The 17,301-nt window shown below is 50.1% G+C and overlaps 1 protein-coding gene across 1 annotated transcript; it reads right to left on the bottom strand.

Moving 5' to 3' along the window:
• Nucleotides 1-562: 562 nt before the first annotated feature.
• Dusp5 (dual specificity phosphatase 5) lies at nucleotides 563-15,192 on the bottom strand. Its single transcript, XM_052712851.1, has 4 exons — nucleotides 14,098-15,192; nucleotides 9,681-9,829; nucleotides 4,982-5,201; nucleotides 563-2,060 (listed from the first exon to the last, which is right to left on the bottom strand). Exons 1-4 carry the CDS (start codon nucleotides 14,474-14,476, stop codon nucleotides 1,654-1,656), a joined length of 1,155 nt encoding a protein of 384 aa, XP_052568811.1. The 5' UTR covers nucleotides 14,477-15,192; the 3' UTR covers nucleotides 563-1,653.
• Nucleotides 15,193-17,301: the final 2,109 nt, after the last annotated feature.

The raw sequence follows: 17,301 nt of genomic DNA on the forward strand, positions 1-17,301 counted from the left end.
AGCCTGGCATTTGGGTTTTCTGGAAAAAAGGGCTGTGCATTTCCAGGAACTTGCAGAGCATCTAGCTCCTTTCAGTCCACTTCAGGGCTGAGGAACCAAAAGTTAAAGCAGGCTGTTAAGGAAAGAGCCAAGGTGGGAGGTCTGGCTACCTTGAGGGCTTTTCTAGCAACAGTCTATGTCCTTGCTAAAATCAGACTCAAGAGCAAACATAGTGTTTCACATCCACCATACCTCACCCTACTGTTCATTTGGATAAAATGGAGCTGGAAAGATGTTCACACAGTTAAGTGCACACTGGCTGCTCTTCCCGAGGACCTGGGTTTGATTTCCAGTACCCACATGGCAGTTCACAACTATCTCTACCTCCAGTTCTAGGGAATGTGACACCCTCTTCTGGCCTCTGCAGGTACTAGGTGTGCATGTGGTGTAGAGGCAAAACACCCACACATATAAAACAAAAATCTAAAAATAAACACAGAAAACAGTAAGGCACGCTTAAGTCCCTGCTCAAAAGTACTCCTTCCTATCCCAAGTCATCATTAACAGGAACAAGTACTTCTTATTTTATGTTATTTTTATTTTGCACTATGTAAAAAAACAACAACCGGCAACATACTGCTTTTCTTCACATTCACATGGGGTTTGGGGGACTTATTGCCTTTCCCCTGGAGAAATAACCTATCAAAGAACATAAGTAGTACCACATTGCAAAAGATGCAAATCCCAGAATCAGTAGCTTGAAGACAACCCCCCTCAGGGGCAGGGAGGGGAACAAGTGTCACAGTGGACGACAAGTCGGCACACAGAAGGACGCTAAGCTGAGTAAGGACTGTCACCACCCCTGACCCAGAACACAGTGCATGCCCCTTTTCTCGGGGCGCTTCCTGACACCTCCTTCAAAGGGGTGATTTTTGGTCTCGGGTCCAAAAACTCTTTGAACGTTACCAGAGTTGCTTGAAAGAGAGATACAATGGGACAGGTTCAAGTATGCATAAAGATCATGCCAGAGTCCAAGGTCACGGAGGAACCCTTGGTGAGAGGGAAACCCTGATGGCTCAGCATCTTCTCCTTCAGCCAACAGCTTTCATGGGACCCAAGACAGAATCTCAGAAACACTTCTGGGTTCAGATTGGCAGGTACTTCTGCCTTGACAGATCTAGCAGGGGTAACTTTTCCGACTGGGTGGTGACCAGCTTTATTCCCTGAAGCGACAGAGACAGACAAAGTTTGCCAACGTTCAAAAAATAGAGTGAAAATTGTGCTTCCTTCGAAACGAACTGGCTCGTCTCTGCCTTCTCCCCTGGTCCAGTGGCGTCTCGCTCCCCCTTTGCTGCGGGTATTTATTGCCTTATGCTTGGAATGAAAAGGCGAACTTCTTGAGGTGCAGGGATGGGGAAGTCCTGAGTGGGCAGGGTTCTGGAAGTACAGTAGTCAGCACAGGTTGTGCCGGAGTCATGGCTTGGCCTTCCTACGGCCCCGAGACGCTGTCCTCGGAGTCAGTCTGAAGTGCACCTGCTGGTGACCATCACCATCTCACCGGGGCAGCGGGACAGAGAGAGGTCTTCAGGATTGCACGGGTTTGAAATGTCCACACTTTTAAAAAAACAAAAATCACAGTTGCTCTTGGAGATTCACTGGGAGCCAAGCCCAGTCTCAGCAGGATGTGGCTGTGGCCACAGGGCTCCTGTGGAGCTCTGCGACTGTGGAGTGGGTGGGCACTGGCGCCAGCACTGAGGTAGGAAATGTGCAGTAGGCACCCTGCATATCAGGGCTCAGTGTCTGTAAGTGGTCTATAAAGGAGGAGCTGGCTGCCTCCCCTTGGCAGGACGGAGGCTGCGGGGTGGGTGTGGAAGGCAAGATCTCAGACTCATACTGAAGAAGCTGTCCCATGAAGCCAAAGTTGGGAGAGATCACGCTCCTCCTCTGCTTGACATAGTCGAAGGCCTCCTTCAGGCGGAACTGCTTGGTCTTCATGAGGTATGCCATGCAGATGGTGGGCGACCGGGAGACCCCAGCCTCACAGTGGACGAGGACCTTGCCTCCTTCTTCCTTGACACAGTCTGGAACGAAGCATAGAGAAAGGCAGTAGGTCAGAACTCGAATCTAAAGGCAGTACCAAATGCAGGACACACATGGGACAACCTCCGTGACCTAGTGGTCCTCCACTGTGCAAGTTCAAGGGCCATGGTCCTCAAGCTGAGCATGGTTTATATCTATAGTCTATAATCCCAACATCTGAGAGATGAATGGGAGAACCACAAGTTCAAGGCCAGCTTGGGCTACGAAATGAGACTCTGTAATAGAGTTTGAAATTCCAGTGGCATATGTCCCCATGTAGGACTTATCTGTGAAACTGTTTCCCAGGACAATTGCACAGATCCTTTCTGGAAGTGACAGACCTGGAAGCGTCCTGTCTAGAGACAGCACCTTAACCTGTGTTCTAGATCAGATTCAAAGGGGCACTGGAAAATCCTCAAAATCCTATGTATTCTTTATTGGGTATATGTAATTTCCTGAGTGTTGGAGGCTCAAAGATCGACCTGGAAAAACAACTTAGCCTCTCCAGTTCTGATACTAATGGTGACGACATAAGCCCCATCCTGGAAGAGGTCTGCTGGATTCCCTGAGCACACTGTCTGGCTGTGACAGGGCAGGATGCTTGGTGAGGTTCCAGGGTTCTCATCACCAAACACACAACAAACAGTGCCTGGCCACTAATTACAGTCCTGGCTAAGTGACGCTTACTAGATGGAGGACATAAATGACTTTTGCAAACTCCATCTTGCTCAACAATGGGAGTCACTGCTGTAAAGTTCCCACCATCAGTTAGCATTCTCCTGCTTACTATGACAGAGCGTGTGTGTGTGTGTGTGTGTGTGTGTGTGTGTGTGTGTGTGTGTGTGTGTGAAGAGTCTCTCTGTCCCTGCTCTACTCTTTCCAGCAAAACAACTGCTAAAAACAGGAAAGGCTATAGGTGAACACATATCAAATCAAAATCACCCAAAGGTCTCCCCAATTCCCTCTTGATAGTGAGGAAGTAATTACCTCACAGGAAGTCAGATGTAGCTATAACTGGTATTGTGTAAGACCATAGTATTTAAAAAAAAAAAAAGTGAAGGGAAAATGTTACTTCTCTTAGCACCTTCCACCAAGTGCTTAAAGTTCAAGAAGTTTGAGAACGACTCTATGTTTAAAAGATCAAATTTCTAAGGGGTCAGGGAGGAACCTTTGAGATTTCCAATCTGAACAACAACAAAACTCCAGAGCATGCCCAGAGGAGCTCACTGGAGGTACTGCAACTCATCAATCCAAAAGGAATAATAAAGAGCTGGCCCCCAACAAGAGTCCCTGTAAGTCAGTTCAAAGGAGAGACCCTCCCCACCCCCCAGTCCTTGGGATTATGGGGTTGAGGGCAATTACAGAGTTTTCCTTTGCTCCTCCACTGGCTGTGAGCATTTAGTGGGCCACTGGCACATTCAAGCCCCGAAAGGATATGGAATGCACTGTTTCAGGAACTCTTTCCAAACCTTAGGCTCTTGCCACCCACAGCACCCTCCTCCCTTAGAAAGGGTCAGTGCTTATTAGCAGGGCATGTGTCTGGGTTTAAAAAACATCAGGTGCTTTTGAAATGGGACTGTGGGACTGTGTCCACAGACAGACACAACATACACACAGGATGTGGAGGGAGGTTTCCCAGAACTGGACAGGGGCAGGTTGCATGACCTCATTCTACAGCTATCCAGGTAATTAAGTAACAGGCTGAGAAGGGCAGAGCCCTCCCAAGGGCATGAAAAGTCACGCGTTCCCACCTAGAACCCACCACCTTGGCTGCTTCTCAGCCCAGTGACTCCGGTGATGAGGAAAGCCGCAGTCTGTGCCTCTGGTGAGTTTGTCAAGACTTCTTAGGACAGACACTGTGTGTGGTGAGCAGGCCCTTCCACGTGGCTGAAGGGGGCCTTTAATTGCTGCCTGAGTCAAGTAATCACCCTTGTGCCTGACACCTGCCTTTAACAAGACACAGGAAAATGATGTCTCAATCCCAACAACTATGCATGCTAAAGAGAAAGAAGGAAGAGGTCAGGATCACGAGTGTATTTGTACATTCGAAACAGAAAAGTCAGGCTAAACACAATGGGGGAAAGGGATCCAGAATGTGAGGGCAACCAAGGCAACACGGAGTAACAAGACACCCGAGGGCCCAGGCTCTCTCCGGGCAGAGGGACTAGAGGCCGAGGCTTCCGTCCTCAGGCTTGTACGACAGAACATGACAGCTGCCTCACAAGGCTACAGGGATGCAAAAGATGCCAAGTTTTCTGTGCACCGGGCGCAGGGCTCGAGTCCAGCGCTATCTTTGTAATCCAGAGTTAGCTGAAAATGCAAAATAAATTGCCTCCAAAGCCGTTTGCCAGAACTGTGCAAAGCTGCCGGGCCCTGGAGGCTTGGTGCGTAAGGAGCGCTCCCTCCAGCCTTCTGTTTGCTTTAAAAATAGCCTAACCTACGTAGAAGGAGGCCCGTCCATCCCCTGCTTTCCTCCTGTGGAACATCACACACAGACGCACTCTGCTCCTGACTGGTCTAAACAATAACCAGAGCAGCAAAGCACCGCCATACAGTGATATTAATTCATTTATCTCGGAAACTAAAACTCTTAATAATAGTAACTCAGTCCTCCCCTTGCCCGTGTGATGGCTAGAGCTCCTGTTCTTGGTCCCAACTCTTTGGGCTACATACACAGGACACTTTTCTGGTACAGTGGTCAGTTCCTGATCCCACCAGTTGGAAGGTGGAAGAAGATCAGGGCTTCAAAGTCATTCTTGATTGTGTAGCAAATTTGAGGCCACCCAGAGCTACAGAAGTTGCCGTTTTCCAAAACAGATTTCTTTCTCTCCAAGAAGGTAACCATACCAAGATATCAAAAGATAAGAATATATATTCCACTCCAAGGAGATTCCCAAACAATGGAGAGGGGGGTGGAACCTACCGATAAACTCTATTGCTTCTTGAAAGTGGGAGCTAATGTCAGCGGTGTGGCTGTCCTCCACAGGGATCCATTTGTAGTGTAAGTGGGTGGTGCAGGCCTCAGAGGTCCGGCGGGAAACATTCAGCAGGGCTGTGATGTGCAGGTTGGCGAGGAACTCGCACTTGGATGCGTGGTAGGCACTTCCAAGGTAGAGGAAGGGAAGGATTTCAACAGGGCCACCCTAGAAGCAGGAACAAAGGACAACCAGGAAATATTGGATTAGCTTGCTCATTTGGGAGAAGAAAAAACAACAACCCTGACCTATTTGTTTCTTAAGGTGGGAGGTTCCCTTTCTGGTTCCCAGGTAGAGTTCAGAGCCAGGGCAAGTCAGCCAAGAGTGTGGGTGGCGCCTCCATCCCAGCAAACCCTCTACCCTTGTGACTCTGTGACAGCAAAACTCACGGGGACCACAGTTTCATTTGTTGCACAATCGAGAAGGTTAGAAGACCTAGCAGCCTTCCCAGGTGGGAAGTGGTCAGAACTGAAAGGGCTCTTGTTTAAGTTCGAACTCCCCCGAGACAAGCAGGGAAAGGCACTGTCCCTGCTGGGCAGCTTCTTAATCCACAGCTAACTTGGAAAAGAGTTTGACAAAGTCTCCTCCTTTACAGCATTTTATATCACGTACTATATAAACTCTTGACACACTGCTGATCTACATTTTAGGGATAGATAGTAAAAGTACCATCCCACCCCCACCCCACCTCCCATCCCATCCCACCCCCGCAAAAAAAGTATGTTTCTTAGAATCTACCTACTCAGAATCTAGACTCAGAAAAGCTGTTAGACCAGAGCAGAGGGGCTTCCCCACCCCGACCTTCACATGGAGTGTAGGAGTTGGAGGCTGAGGTCATCACCCACACCGCAGGCTTCCATCGGAAGCTCCCTACAAAGGCGGGGCCGAAGAGCACCTACCCGCTAAGTGAAACTGAAATGGAGCTCGGGGCCAGACAGATTTAGTAATCTGTGCATTTACAGGGTTCTAAGATGCCAAGCGAAGGCCAGAGACTATAGGAGCCCTCCATTTCCTGCCCCAGGAAAGGGGTAGAAAGGAAATTCTTAGCCAGACCCATAGTAAGGAAAAAGGTAAGGGGCCAAGAGATGGGTCAGCAGCACGCACGTCTCAACCCACCCAGCACTCAAGGTGTTTAAGCAAAAGCCAATTTAACTACATAGAAGAAAGTAACAGAGGATTTATGTAAGGTTAATAGTAACCAGCATGGGAACACACACACACACACACACACACACACACACACACACACACACACACACACTTTTTGAGATGGGATCCCACGTAGCTCAGGCTGGCCTCAAACAATACATAGCTGGGCTGGGCACAGGGTGTAGTTTGATATTCCTGCCTCTGTCTCCCAAATGCTGGCATTAAAGGCATGTACCGCCATACCCAGTTTATGTGGTACTAGAGACTGAACCCAGGGGTTCAGTGTTTGGTAGGCAAGCACTCTACCAACTGAGTTACGTATTTACAACCAGCATTTTTATTAGCACCTACAATTTCCAGGGCTTGAGATACCTACATTCTAATCTTCAAACAGACCTGTAAGACAGTAACAATGCCATTTTACAGACAGTTACTTGAGGCTGCGATGGGATGAAAGAGTGTCAGAGGCAGTCAGAGGGAGAGCTGGACTGAAGCCTAACTGACTGCTCAGCACGAGTGGCAGGGCTCCCCGAGTCTTGTTTGAGAAGACAGGGCTAATTCTGTTTCACCCCTCCCTGACACATGGTCTCTGCATGGGCCAGGCTGGCCTGGATGGCACGCACTGTGGAGCTCAGGCTGTCTTCGAACGTACGGCAATCCTGGTGCCTTATCCTGATAGAGAGCTGGAATTATGGGTGTGTACCCGGCTTAGATTTCAGTATTTCAGGTAAAAATGGGAAGAAAATACTTCCCTTCTTACTTGCATTTCTCTAGAAATTCTCTAGTAATAAGAGCTCTGGCCAGAGTCCTCGCTTCTCACTGAGAGGAGCTCGGGCAGCTTCTCTAAGTCCTGAATGAAAACTGGTGCTAATTTCTGTCCTCTGGGGATATTGGTAAGACATAAAGGAATACTGGCTGCATTATCAACTTGTACATATGCAGCTGCCATCTTCATCCAGCTGAAAACGAGTAAATAGAACCCAGCTTCTCTCCCTGGGGAAGACACAGGGCGGCAGACCCTGACAGCAATCCCAACAGGTCTGGTCTTGGCCTGAGGGCAGATTGTCCCCTGTATCCAGCCGAGCCAAGTCCAAGTTCCTCACTGGTTAGAAACTAGAAAAAACGGTAGAGGTGGTAGACCCTTCTTGAGAAAGAGGTCAGAGGCTCAAGTCTAATTCCATCCTACCTGTGATCGGCTATAGCCCCACCCCACCCCCCTTGCCCCATGGCACCAATAGCCACCCCCTCAGAGAAGCAGGCTGGACACTGCCTAAAACCTCTGAGTGCCTGGAAAATGCTGATACACCAGCCTGGATACCATCCAACTTCCCCTGCAGCTTGGCCCACCACACCTCTGAAATTCTATTTCTCTCCTTTTCCGAATCTTCTGTTCAACTCTGGAGGAAGACACCAAAGCTGTCAGAAAACTCAGAGGCTTTGACAGCTTCACTCAGCCTCTCTCAGTGTACGGGGATCCCCAGGTGCGTGCTGAAGACACATCAGAGCACCCCACCCTGAGTGCAGAGCTTTCACAAGCTGCTGCCAATTCCTACTTCTCTTTCACTTTCTGAGAAAGGGGCCGGACACAATCTCAACACACACACACACACACACACACACACACACACACACACACACACACACCACACATGTCCAGCTTAGACACAGGCTGTGGCTGTAGGCTCATCCCACATGCTGGTTGTTTTTGAAAGAAAACAAATAGAACCCATGACTCTGGCATCTGGCCAGGTTAAGAGGCTTCCAATGACCATGAACCCCATTAGAAGCAAGGCCACCTGTTTGTATTTAGAACTCTGTCTCCAGGGGCTGAGTTTTGCCCAGGGCAGGGAGCTTGCATTTCCAGCTATATCTAGAAGGCTCTTTATTAGGCTTTGCTATGTTCTTTGATTTGAGGGAAAGACTGAAAAACTTCTTCCAAGTCAGATGTGTAGGCCAAAGGGCAGATGGAAAACAGAAGGTTCGCCGGGTGGTGGTGGTGGCGGCGGCGGCGGCGGCGGCGGCGGCGGCGGCGGCGGCGGCGGCGGTGCACGCCTTTAATCCCAGCACTCGGGAGGCAGAGGCAGGTGGATCTCTGTGAGTTCAAGGCCAGCCTGGTCTACAGAGCGAGATCCAGGAAAGGCGCAAAGCTACACAAAGAAACCCTGTCTCGAAAAAAAACAAAACAAACAACAACAACAACAAAAAACCCAGAAGGTTCTAGGAGGAACCAGAGCTGGGAATTGAAGAGCGGCTGCCTAAGCCTGGGGCTGCTGTGGACCAGCGGCCGGAGTGACATGATCAGACATCCATCCCACTGGCCAATGAGAAGTACCTTGGCCTCTGTGAGACCAAGGCGGGGTCTGAACTCTGCTTTCTGTCAGGCCTGGACTTTTGCCTGCTTTTTCCCCATATTCCCTCATCATTTTATAGGTACCCAGCCTCCTAACTGTCAGTGAGTTGTGCAAAGTATACCTTTTTTTAAAGGAACAACAACAACAAATAAACAAAAAACCCATACGCTTACAGAAACATCTAGCCTTCTCATATCTCCGTTCCCTGTTACCAGAATCTATGAAAATAATACCAGAAACCTTTAGGAGACAGCCAAGGACGGCGGCACAAGCCTACAACCACAGCCTTTGGGAGGTTCAGGGAGGAGGATCCTAAATCAAGGCTACCCTGGGCTACATAGCAAGCCTATCCCAAAAAAACAAGAGAGAATGGGGCTGGAGAGATGGCTCGGCAGCTAAGAGCATTTGTTCTCGATTCCCAGCACCACGTGGTAGCTCCTAACCCTCTGGATGTCTAGTTTCTGACCTCTGCAGGCATGCACGTGGTGCACATACATACATACATGCTGGATGTCTAGTTCCTGACCTCTGCAGGCATGCATGTGGTACACATACATACATGTTGGATGTCTAGTTTCTGACCTCTGCAGGCATGCATGTGGTGCACATACATACATGCTGGATGTCTAGTTTCCGACCTCTGCAGGCATGCATGTGGTGTACATACATACATGCTGGATGTCTAGTTTCCGACCTCTGCAGGCATGCATGTGGTGCACATACATACATGCTGGATGTCTAGTTTCCGACCTCTGCAGGCATGCATGTGGTGCACATACATACATGCAGGCAAAAAGTCACATACATCAAATAAAACAACAGCCACCAACAAACAACACAGGAAGCCTGAAAGTCAGCTCTGAATGTCTTCAGGGAAATCTAAACCAGTATGTGCAAGCTTCCCTGAACTGCCCACGGCAGCTAATAACAATGTCCCCCTCTCGCTTCCTCTTTTCTCCAGAAGCTGCCCAGCATCCTGTGGTCCCCGGACCCTAGTTAGCTGTGTGTGTTCTGGAAGACTGCCCACTAACTCTGCGGTGGGACCCGCGGGCAAGCCACGGCAGCGCTCTGAAGAATAGTGTCACAAAGAAGCAAGCTGAGTCAGGGTGCTGAGGAGGCACAAAGGCAGGAGCAGGGACCCACGTACCTGGTCATAGGCTGGTCTCTGGGTGACACTAAGAACGGGCTTTCCACACTGGCTGAGGAGGCCTCTCTCACTTTCCATCTTCTCCTGGGAAATGGGCTTCACATCCACACAGCACTCAGGATATTGTGAGTAGAAAGTCTCATAGCCCCCTTCAAAAAGAAATGAATAAACAAGAGGTGAGACAGGAAACGGCATTGGGCTCTCGGCCTGTCAGAAAACGTCCACCCCGACTGTGTGAGTTAACGCAACACAAGCCCTGCTGAAGCAACAACTTCTGAGAACTGAAAAACTAACAAGAGCAAGTGAGCTGGCCCAGTGGGCAAAGCCACCTGCCACCAGACCTGACGACCCAATTCCACCCGAGGACCATGTAACAGGGAAAGAATCAATTCCTGCAAGTCATCCTCTGGCCTCTACATGTGCACTCCGACACATGCATGCTCAATAAAAAGTAAATAAATGTGATTTCAAGAAAACTGAACAAAACCACCAGTTATAAAATTTAAAAAAAAAAGGACTTTACTCACATACCCCCCCCCAAACACACACACACACACACACACACACACACACACACACACACACACACACACACACCTAAAATTCTGTCATTTGGGGCTAGAGAGATGGATAGCTCAGCAGTTAAGAGCACTTATTGCTCTTGCAGAGAACCTGGGGTTCAGTTTGCAGCACCTACATGCCATCTCACAACATCTGTAATTCAAGTTCTGGGGGCAGGGGTCTAGCACCTTATTCTGACCTCTTTGGGTTCCTGAACATACATGGTACACAGACACCCACACATACACACATAAAGAAATAATAAAGTTTTTAAGGTCTCTCAATGAGGGACAATGACTAACTTTTTGTGTCTATCAGACACAAAAGCAGCTCATCTGGCATCTGGTAAATATTAACCATATCCCCTCAGAAAACAAAAGCAATTTTTCTCCTGTTTACCTAAAACAAAGGTGTGAGTATGTAAAATTTCATTACTTTCTAAGAAGACTCCTTAACTGTTTTTTCCCCTGGCCCATTTGCTCTAGGCAAAATTATAGCTGTATCCTCTCCCATTCACAGAAGCATGCCCGTTCTCACTCCTAAGGTCCTAAGGTCACAGACAACCCCTTCTATAGGTCCAACTTAGTCGTAAATCAAGTTAATACATTCTAAACCAAATGGAAGAATGCAGACTTCTGGGCATGTAAGGATGCTGGTATTACATTTCAGTTCCTCCAGAAGGTTCACTTTAGGTTAAAGGGGATCCTCTAAAGCTGAGAATGGTAGCACATGCCTATAATCTTAGCAGCTGGAGACTGAATTAGGAGGGTCATGAGTTGAAGGCCAGCCTGGGCTATATAGCAAGACTCCCCCTCCTTAAAAAAAAAAAAAAGGTAAAATGACCAGGTAAGAGAAATGCACCCACATCAATGGTCTCAGGATCAGTGAGGAAGAACCGTAAATCTGGCCTGGAGGCCCAGAGAAAGCCAAGACATTGTAGTAGATACGTTCTTGCTTAGGAACCTTCTGTTTCACAACCAGCAACCTGAGGTGCGTCTGCGAGTCTCCAGAAAACCCAACTGTCTTTCATTAGCCTCAAGGATTCACTTGGTGTCAAATCATCAGTTACGTAAGCATCCTGGGACAAGGGCCTTTCATAGAAGCTTCCTTTGGCTTCTGTCTTTGGTACTAGATAGCCCAACAATGGAGGGCTCACTCCTGCAGCCAGCAAATGGTTAATGGATTACATGGCAGTCTCCAACTCCCTCCCAGGAGCTGCAGCCAATTCCTAGAATGAGTCATCTTGTCATTCTGGCTTCCTCTCAGCTTCTGCCACTGCCTCTGCCCCCATTTAGTACTCCCAAATCTCCCCTGTGGTCACTAGACAAAGAGCCCACTGGCTCCCCGGAGAAACTTCTGGTCCTCCACAAATGGTCATGTTCTCTGTCACCAAGAAGGGGAAGGGAGCAGAGGTGAAGGCTGTGGTGGCTTAGCTTCCCTAGGCAGCCCCCTTCCCTTGAAGGAGGCAGAGGGAATGTTACAGATTTACACTAACCCACATAGCCTTGGGGGCGGGGTGGGGGGGTGGGGGGGGTTGCATTTCCTAGTCAATAAATCACAAGGCTAGGTCTGGGTTCAACAGTTTGGGTTCCAAGAAACAAAATGACAGGTTTGTGGGCATCTGGAGAAAGAATAGCCCAGGCACTCCCAAACCTGAGGACGAGAAGCCTTCAGGCCACTTCATCTCTAGGCCTTAAATAGACCATTTAAGAGCTGGCAGGCAGGAAGGCAGAGAGAGGTGCTGGTTAGGGCCGGAGACTGCTTGCCAGTTAACAAAATGAAACAGGCAAAGTGTCTCAGTGTAGCTGAAGGACAGATAAACAGGGCTTGCCTGTTTGAAGCAAACTGGGGTCAGGAGATTAGGTCTCTGCCCTCCACCCACTCCCATCGGAGGTGTGGAGACAGAACATTCTTCTCTGATGTCTCACTTGTGTCTCACTCAAATTGCAAGAGTGCTAGCAATTCCTAAGGCCGCTTCAACCTTTTTCAGCGTGAGTCTACTTTCAATCACCACTGTACCGCCAGAGGAAGAGGCAGCACACGGCACTGTATATAAATAAGCACCAGCTACCCGACTGGTCTTCATCGCCTCATTTCAGTGGGAGAGGAGGCTGTAGGAAGTGCAAAAGGCCTGGTACCAACATCTGGATGCCACCAGGTCAAACCCCGAATGCCCATCTGGACATGTGCTATTTGCTAAGATAAAGGAATTCTCCTCTGCAACAGTGTGAACTTCAGCAGTGTTATAAGGGTAGCAGTTTCTACTGAAATCCCAAATGCACATCACTTTTGATCTTGGCGTTTACATGGTTTGAATGAAAAGACGAGACTGCACATGCCAAAGCACCTTACAAGGACATCTACCCTCTCCTTCACACAGCCATGCTGGGAGCAACCTAGGGTTCATCACCAAGCACTATCATGAAGCAACATGCATGTCTCCAAGATCCAGTTGGGTGAAAGAGGCAGAACTGAGAAACAGATGGATTCCATTTGTTTAAAATCTATCCGTAAGAGGAATTATCTAAAGGCTGACAAGAAATTACTGGTACTGTTTCTGGGGAGAGGAACTAGGTTTTAGGGTGTGAGTAAGACATTTCCTTATACACACTTTGTGCTATTCATTTTCACCTGGATATATGTTACTTCGTTTTTAAAAAGTGAGAGACCTCTGCAGAGCTTAGAGAAGGCCATCTCCACACCTTGCAGCTGTCATCCACTCCTGTTATCTCCCAATGGGATCAACAAGGGACAGTTAGCAAGAGGTGTTAATAGATAGGGAGCTACTCACAAGCCTCTGGAATCTTCCTGGCCTGCAGTATGTGAAATTCCAAGCTGCATGGCTTTGAAACAGGGTCTCAGCTCACTGCACTTGAATTCTGAACCACATCGTGTTTTTGTACAAGCTGTTGAGTCAAAAGAATTCTGGGGCCCTATCCGAGTTCACCTCTGCACCCAGGCCAGGGTTCCCACACATTTGAGGTTAGACAGCAAGAGCAGTCACAGGAAATGACCCAGAAATCAATGATGTGGGGTTTGAGAGTAATTCACCCACCCACAACCGGAAGCCAAAGTTATCTCCGCAGCAGGTGAAATGGTCGGGCCTGAAGGCAGCCCTTGAAGGCCTAAAATCAAAGGCCACAGAATCTCCTCCGTATCTCGCAGCCCCTGCAGCACCTCTCCTAACCCGGCTGGCCTCTTGGCAGTCTCTAACTGAGGCTGCAGTCCCAGGGATAATCCCCTGCTGGGGAAGAGAGGACGAAAAAGGGGTGGGAAAGCTGTCAGCTCCAAATTAAGCTTGAGAAAGGCCCAGGATGGGAGAAGGAGGCTGGAGGAAAACAATAAAAAGCAATAAAGGGAGAGGAAGGGGAGGGACTTGCCAGGGTCAAAAAGGCAAGAGGCCCACCAAGACACTGCCTAACGCACTGTAATTGTCTAGGCGGGAAGAAAGGGGACACCGCGGCGCCACTCTCCCGGGGGAGGAGGGTCTCGACTTGTTTGATCGCGCCAGATCTGTTAAGAATGATTCCGACCCCCGAGGGTCTGCAAACGGCGCCAGACCAGCACGAGCCCTCCGCAGCACCTTCCCAGCCCACCTAGCCCAGAGGACAGACAGGTTGCCAGACGCTTTCGAGGAAAGGCGGGTGGGGAGAAGGAAGCCCCGGACGCTGACGTTTGCAAGGGCCTCCCAAGCGCACGTGAAACCCCGGGGTGCACACTCCCTCAAGTTGTGACTTTCTCCGGTCCAGAGTTCCTCCGCAGCGAGGGATCCCTGGAGCCTCCGGTGTCCCGGCACAGGATGCAGGGGAAGGAGGGCGGGTGGCAAGGGACCCCTCTGCTCCCGGACGAGCCTCACCTTTAAGGAAGTAGACCCGCGGGCCGGCCGGCAGGCAGGCCAGCAGCGAGGTGAGCACAACGCGCGCGGCGCTCTCCTCCCGCAGCTTCTGCCAGTGGCGGCTGCCCTGGTCCAGCACGACTACCGCCGCCACGCCGCCGCCGCCCTCCTGCAGCAGCCGGGCGCGCGCCGCCTCGTCGGGCAGCACGTAGCGCGCAGACACCGCGCCGCCCCGGGCCCGCCGCAGCACCACCGAGTTGAGGTTGACGTTGAGCGAGCCGCGCACGCTCGACGCGGCGAAGGCCAGGTAGGGCCGGCAGTCGAGCACCACGCAGCGCGCCTCTGCCTCCTTGCGGAGCATCTTGCGCAGCTGGCGCCCGTCGAGCGACGTGACCTTCATGCCGCTGCCGCCCAGCGGCCCGGCGCCGCGCGCCCCACAGCTGCCCAAGGCCAGCGTGCGGGCGGCCGAGGACCGGCGGGCCACCCCGCAGGGCTAGGGCCTTGCAAACGGTGCCCGGCGCGAGGGGCCGCGCGACGCTCTTCACGCCCCGCGATCTCAGCACCAGGCCCCGCCACTCGCTGCCCCAGAAAGCCGGGGATTCCGCCGGCAGCGCAGCGTTTTATGTGAATGAGTGCGCGTCCTGTGACGTGACTGCCCATATAAGGCCAAATATGGGTGTTTCCCCGCCCCTCGGCGTCGGCCACGCCTCCTGGGCGGGGCGTGCGGGCACCCGCCTCCACCCCAGGAGCGGGATGGAGGGAGGGTGACTTAGTCAGAGCGAGAAAGAGGAAGTGGCGGGCGCCTGCTACCTCTCTCGGGGGCCCAGCGCGGAGAGACTCACTCACACATCACCCCGGACTGCCGGTGGGTTGTCAGGAACGCCACCAGGCCGAGGTGACCCACGCTGTGCGGGAAGAGGAGGAAGCAAATTCGGTTAGCACCCGACCCGGGGGCCGCGCTGTGGTACCCCTGGGGCCTCCGGGTGAATCCCGAACGGATTCCAGTCCTAAGCAGATAGCATCTGAAACGAGCCGAGGGGGGTGGGGCATGGCTTCGTCATCTTAAACGCTGGAGGCTTCTAACACGTTTTCTCCACTTTTGTCATGTTTTAATTTTCCTTAATAAAAAGTTCCTGAAAGTAAACAGACAAACAGAATCCCAAGGGGAAATTGTGAATGGATGAGACAGGAAAGGCAGGAGAATCAAATGGATTCTGTCTCAGAATTGACAGCCCTCTTCTGTCTCTCTCCATAGATAAGAATAAACCACCAGAGCTAATGAGACCATATTTCAAAAAACAAACAAACAAGAACAATACACCAATTTAGGAGCTGTTCTCGGAAGCCTGTCTTGGACCCAGTAACAGCACTATCCACATGGATCCAGCAGAGGGGCGGGCTCAGTTCAGTAAACTTGTCCAGGTGGCTTCTGGATTTGGGGGGATTATGGTGGATCAGTGTAATCCCAGGCTGTCTACCCCGGCCATTCTCTCTGGAGCGTCATGTGGCCCGCCCCCATTCCCGGAAAGCTAGGTGTGATTCGTTCCTTCTGCAAGTATTTATTGAGCGCTCTGTCAGCTACCAGGACACGTGGGCTGCAAACGCATCTCTGCCTCCAAGCCCCACTGCCAACCATTTTACTGTTATCTTTTGATGAAAAAACGTCTGTCCATTAGAGAGGGTTTTATTTACAACTGACATAAGGGGATGGGATTTTTTTTTTTTTTTTTTTTTTTTGGTTTTTCGAGACAGGGTTTCTCTGTGTAGCTTTGCGCCTTTCCTGGAACTCACTTGGTAGCCCAGGCTGGCCTCGAACTCACAGAGATCCGCCTGGCTCTGCCTCCCGAGTGCTGGGATTAAAGGCGTGCGCCACCACCGCCCGGCGTGGGGATGGGATTTTTAAGAGAAAGCAGAAATCAATTTCCGAGATCAAATCAATCAATCCCAACAATAGTAATAGCTGGCATTGCTTCTGGGTCATAGCTGTATTCAGTCAAAAGCCTTGTCCTGAGTATACAGTGGCTGGTCTGTGATGCCAGCATTTGGAGGGGCTGAGAAAAAAAGTATCACAAAATCAAGGCCAGTCTAAGTGACATAGACCATGTCTAAAAAACAAAACAAGCAAACAAAAGATGCTGGCCTGATCCTGACTGTGGGGTCACACTGATGTCATAAGATAGGTTTTGTTGTCTGGGGTTATCTGCTGCAGCCTCCCCATACCCTGCTCTTCTTCCAGAGGATTCTGCCTCTGTAGTCGGCGGTCTCCACCCACAAGCATTTCATTCCAGGGGCTCGCAGATAATGTAGAGCACCACAGGGGCCAGACTCTGTGAGGTGCTTGGTAACACCACTGTCTGCAGGATTCTCTCCAGCAGCCCCAGTGATGAGGCCTGTCCCAGTTACAGGCCTCTAGGTGTCTGTGTCTTTTCACCCATGGTGGGTGGGCTGGGGTGGAGGCTAGAGAAAGTTTCTCAAGATATGAGAGCTAAGACAAACTTCTGAGAATGAATAGAAAGAAAACACTTGCTGTTAAGGAAACAATAAAACAACCAAACACACAAAATACCAAGCAACCCATCAGCTATGCGCTGGAGGTGTTCAAATAACTGCTGCAAAAACTCAAAAGAAAGAAATTAAGGAAGTGGCCTTCTGCGCTTCCTCGGACAGGGAGATGTGTCGTTCTGCACATGGAAAACTCCCTGCCTGTCCTTGCCTCCCCAGTAATGGCATGAACCCTATTTTTTTCTTCTCTTTGATTCATTTCCTTTCCTTGATTTTTGTTTATGTTGTTTACTTTATGATTTGTTAATTGTATTTATTATTATCATTTTTGTTGTTGAGGCAGAGTCTCATTTATCATTTGATTGGTCAGTTCTGTCCACCACCACCCCCCCCCCCCACACACACACACTTCCTGACCAGGATGGAAGATCAAGCTGTCATTTCCAGCTTCCCAGGATTTTAGGATCCTCCAAGCCCCACCCAACACTGACTTCCGTAAATACATGGTTTTGTTTGTATTTTATTGCATTTCTATTTCTTCACTTCGTTGGTTTGTATGTGTGTCAGGGTGCATGTGTGGAGGTCAGAGGTCAGCTTACAAGGGAACCTTTCTTTCCTTCCACCATGTGGGACCAAACTCCAGCTCTGAGCCTTTACCCACCGTCTCCTCAGCCCATGAAAACGTATTTTGGGTGGTGCTTTCTCCCTACAAAGCTGCAGGCT

The sequence above is a fragment of the Peromyscus californicus genome, unplaced genomic scaffold (assembly GCF_007827085.1).
Source record: "Peromyscus californicus insignis strain IS unplaced genomic scaffold, ASM782708v3 Scaffold_4__1_contigs__length_199733344, whole genome shotgun sequence".
Lineage (NCBI taxonomy): Eukaryota > Metazoa > Chordata > Mammalia > Rodentia > Cricetidae > Peromyscus > Peromyscus californicus.

Excerpts from the sequence above, each read along its gene's own strand:
- Dusp5 (XM_052712851.1), bottom strand. The coding sequence starts at position 14,476 with ATGAAGGTCACGTCGCTCGACGGGCGCCAGCTGCGCAAGATGCTCCGC. Across the intron at positions 9,830-14,097 it reads GCGGGTCTACTTCCTTAAAG|GGGGCTATGAGACTTTCTAC; the intron begins GTGAGGCTCGTC and ends TTCTTTTTGAAG. Across the intron at positions 2,061-4,981 it reads AGAAGCAATAGAGTTTATCG|ACTGTGTCAAGGAAGAAGGA; the intron begins GTAGGTTCCACC and ends GCTTCGTTCCAG.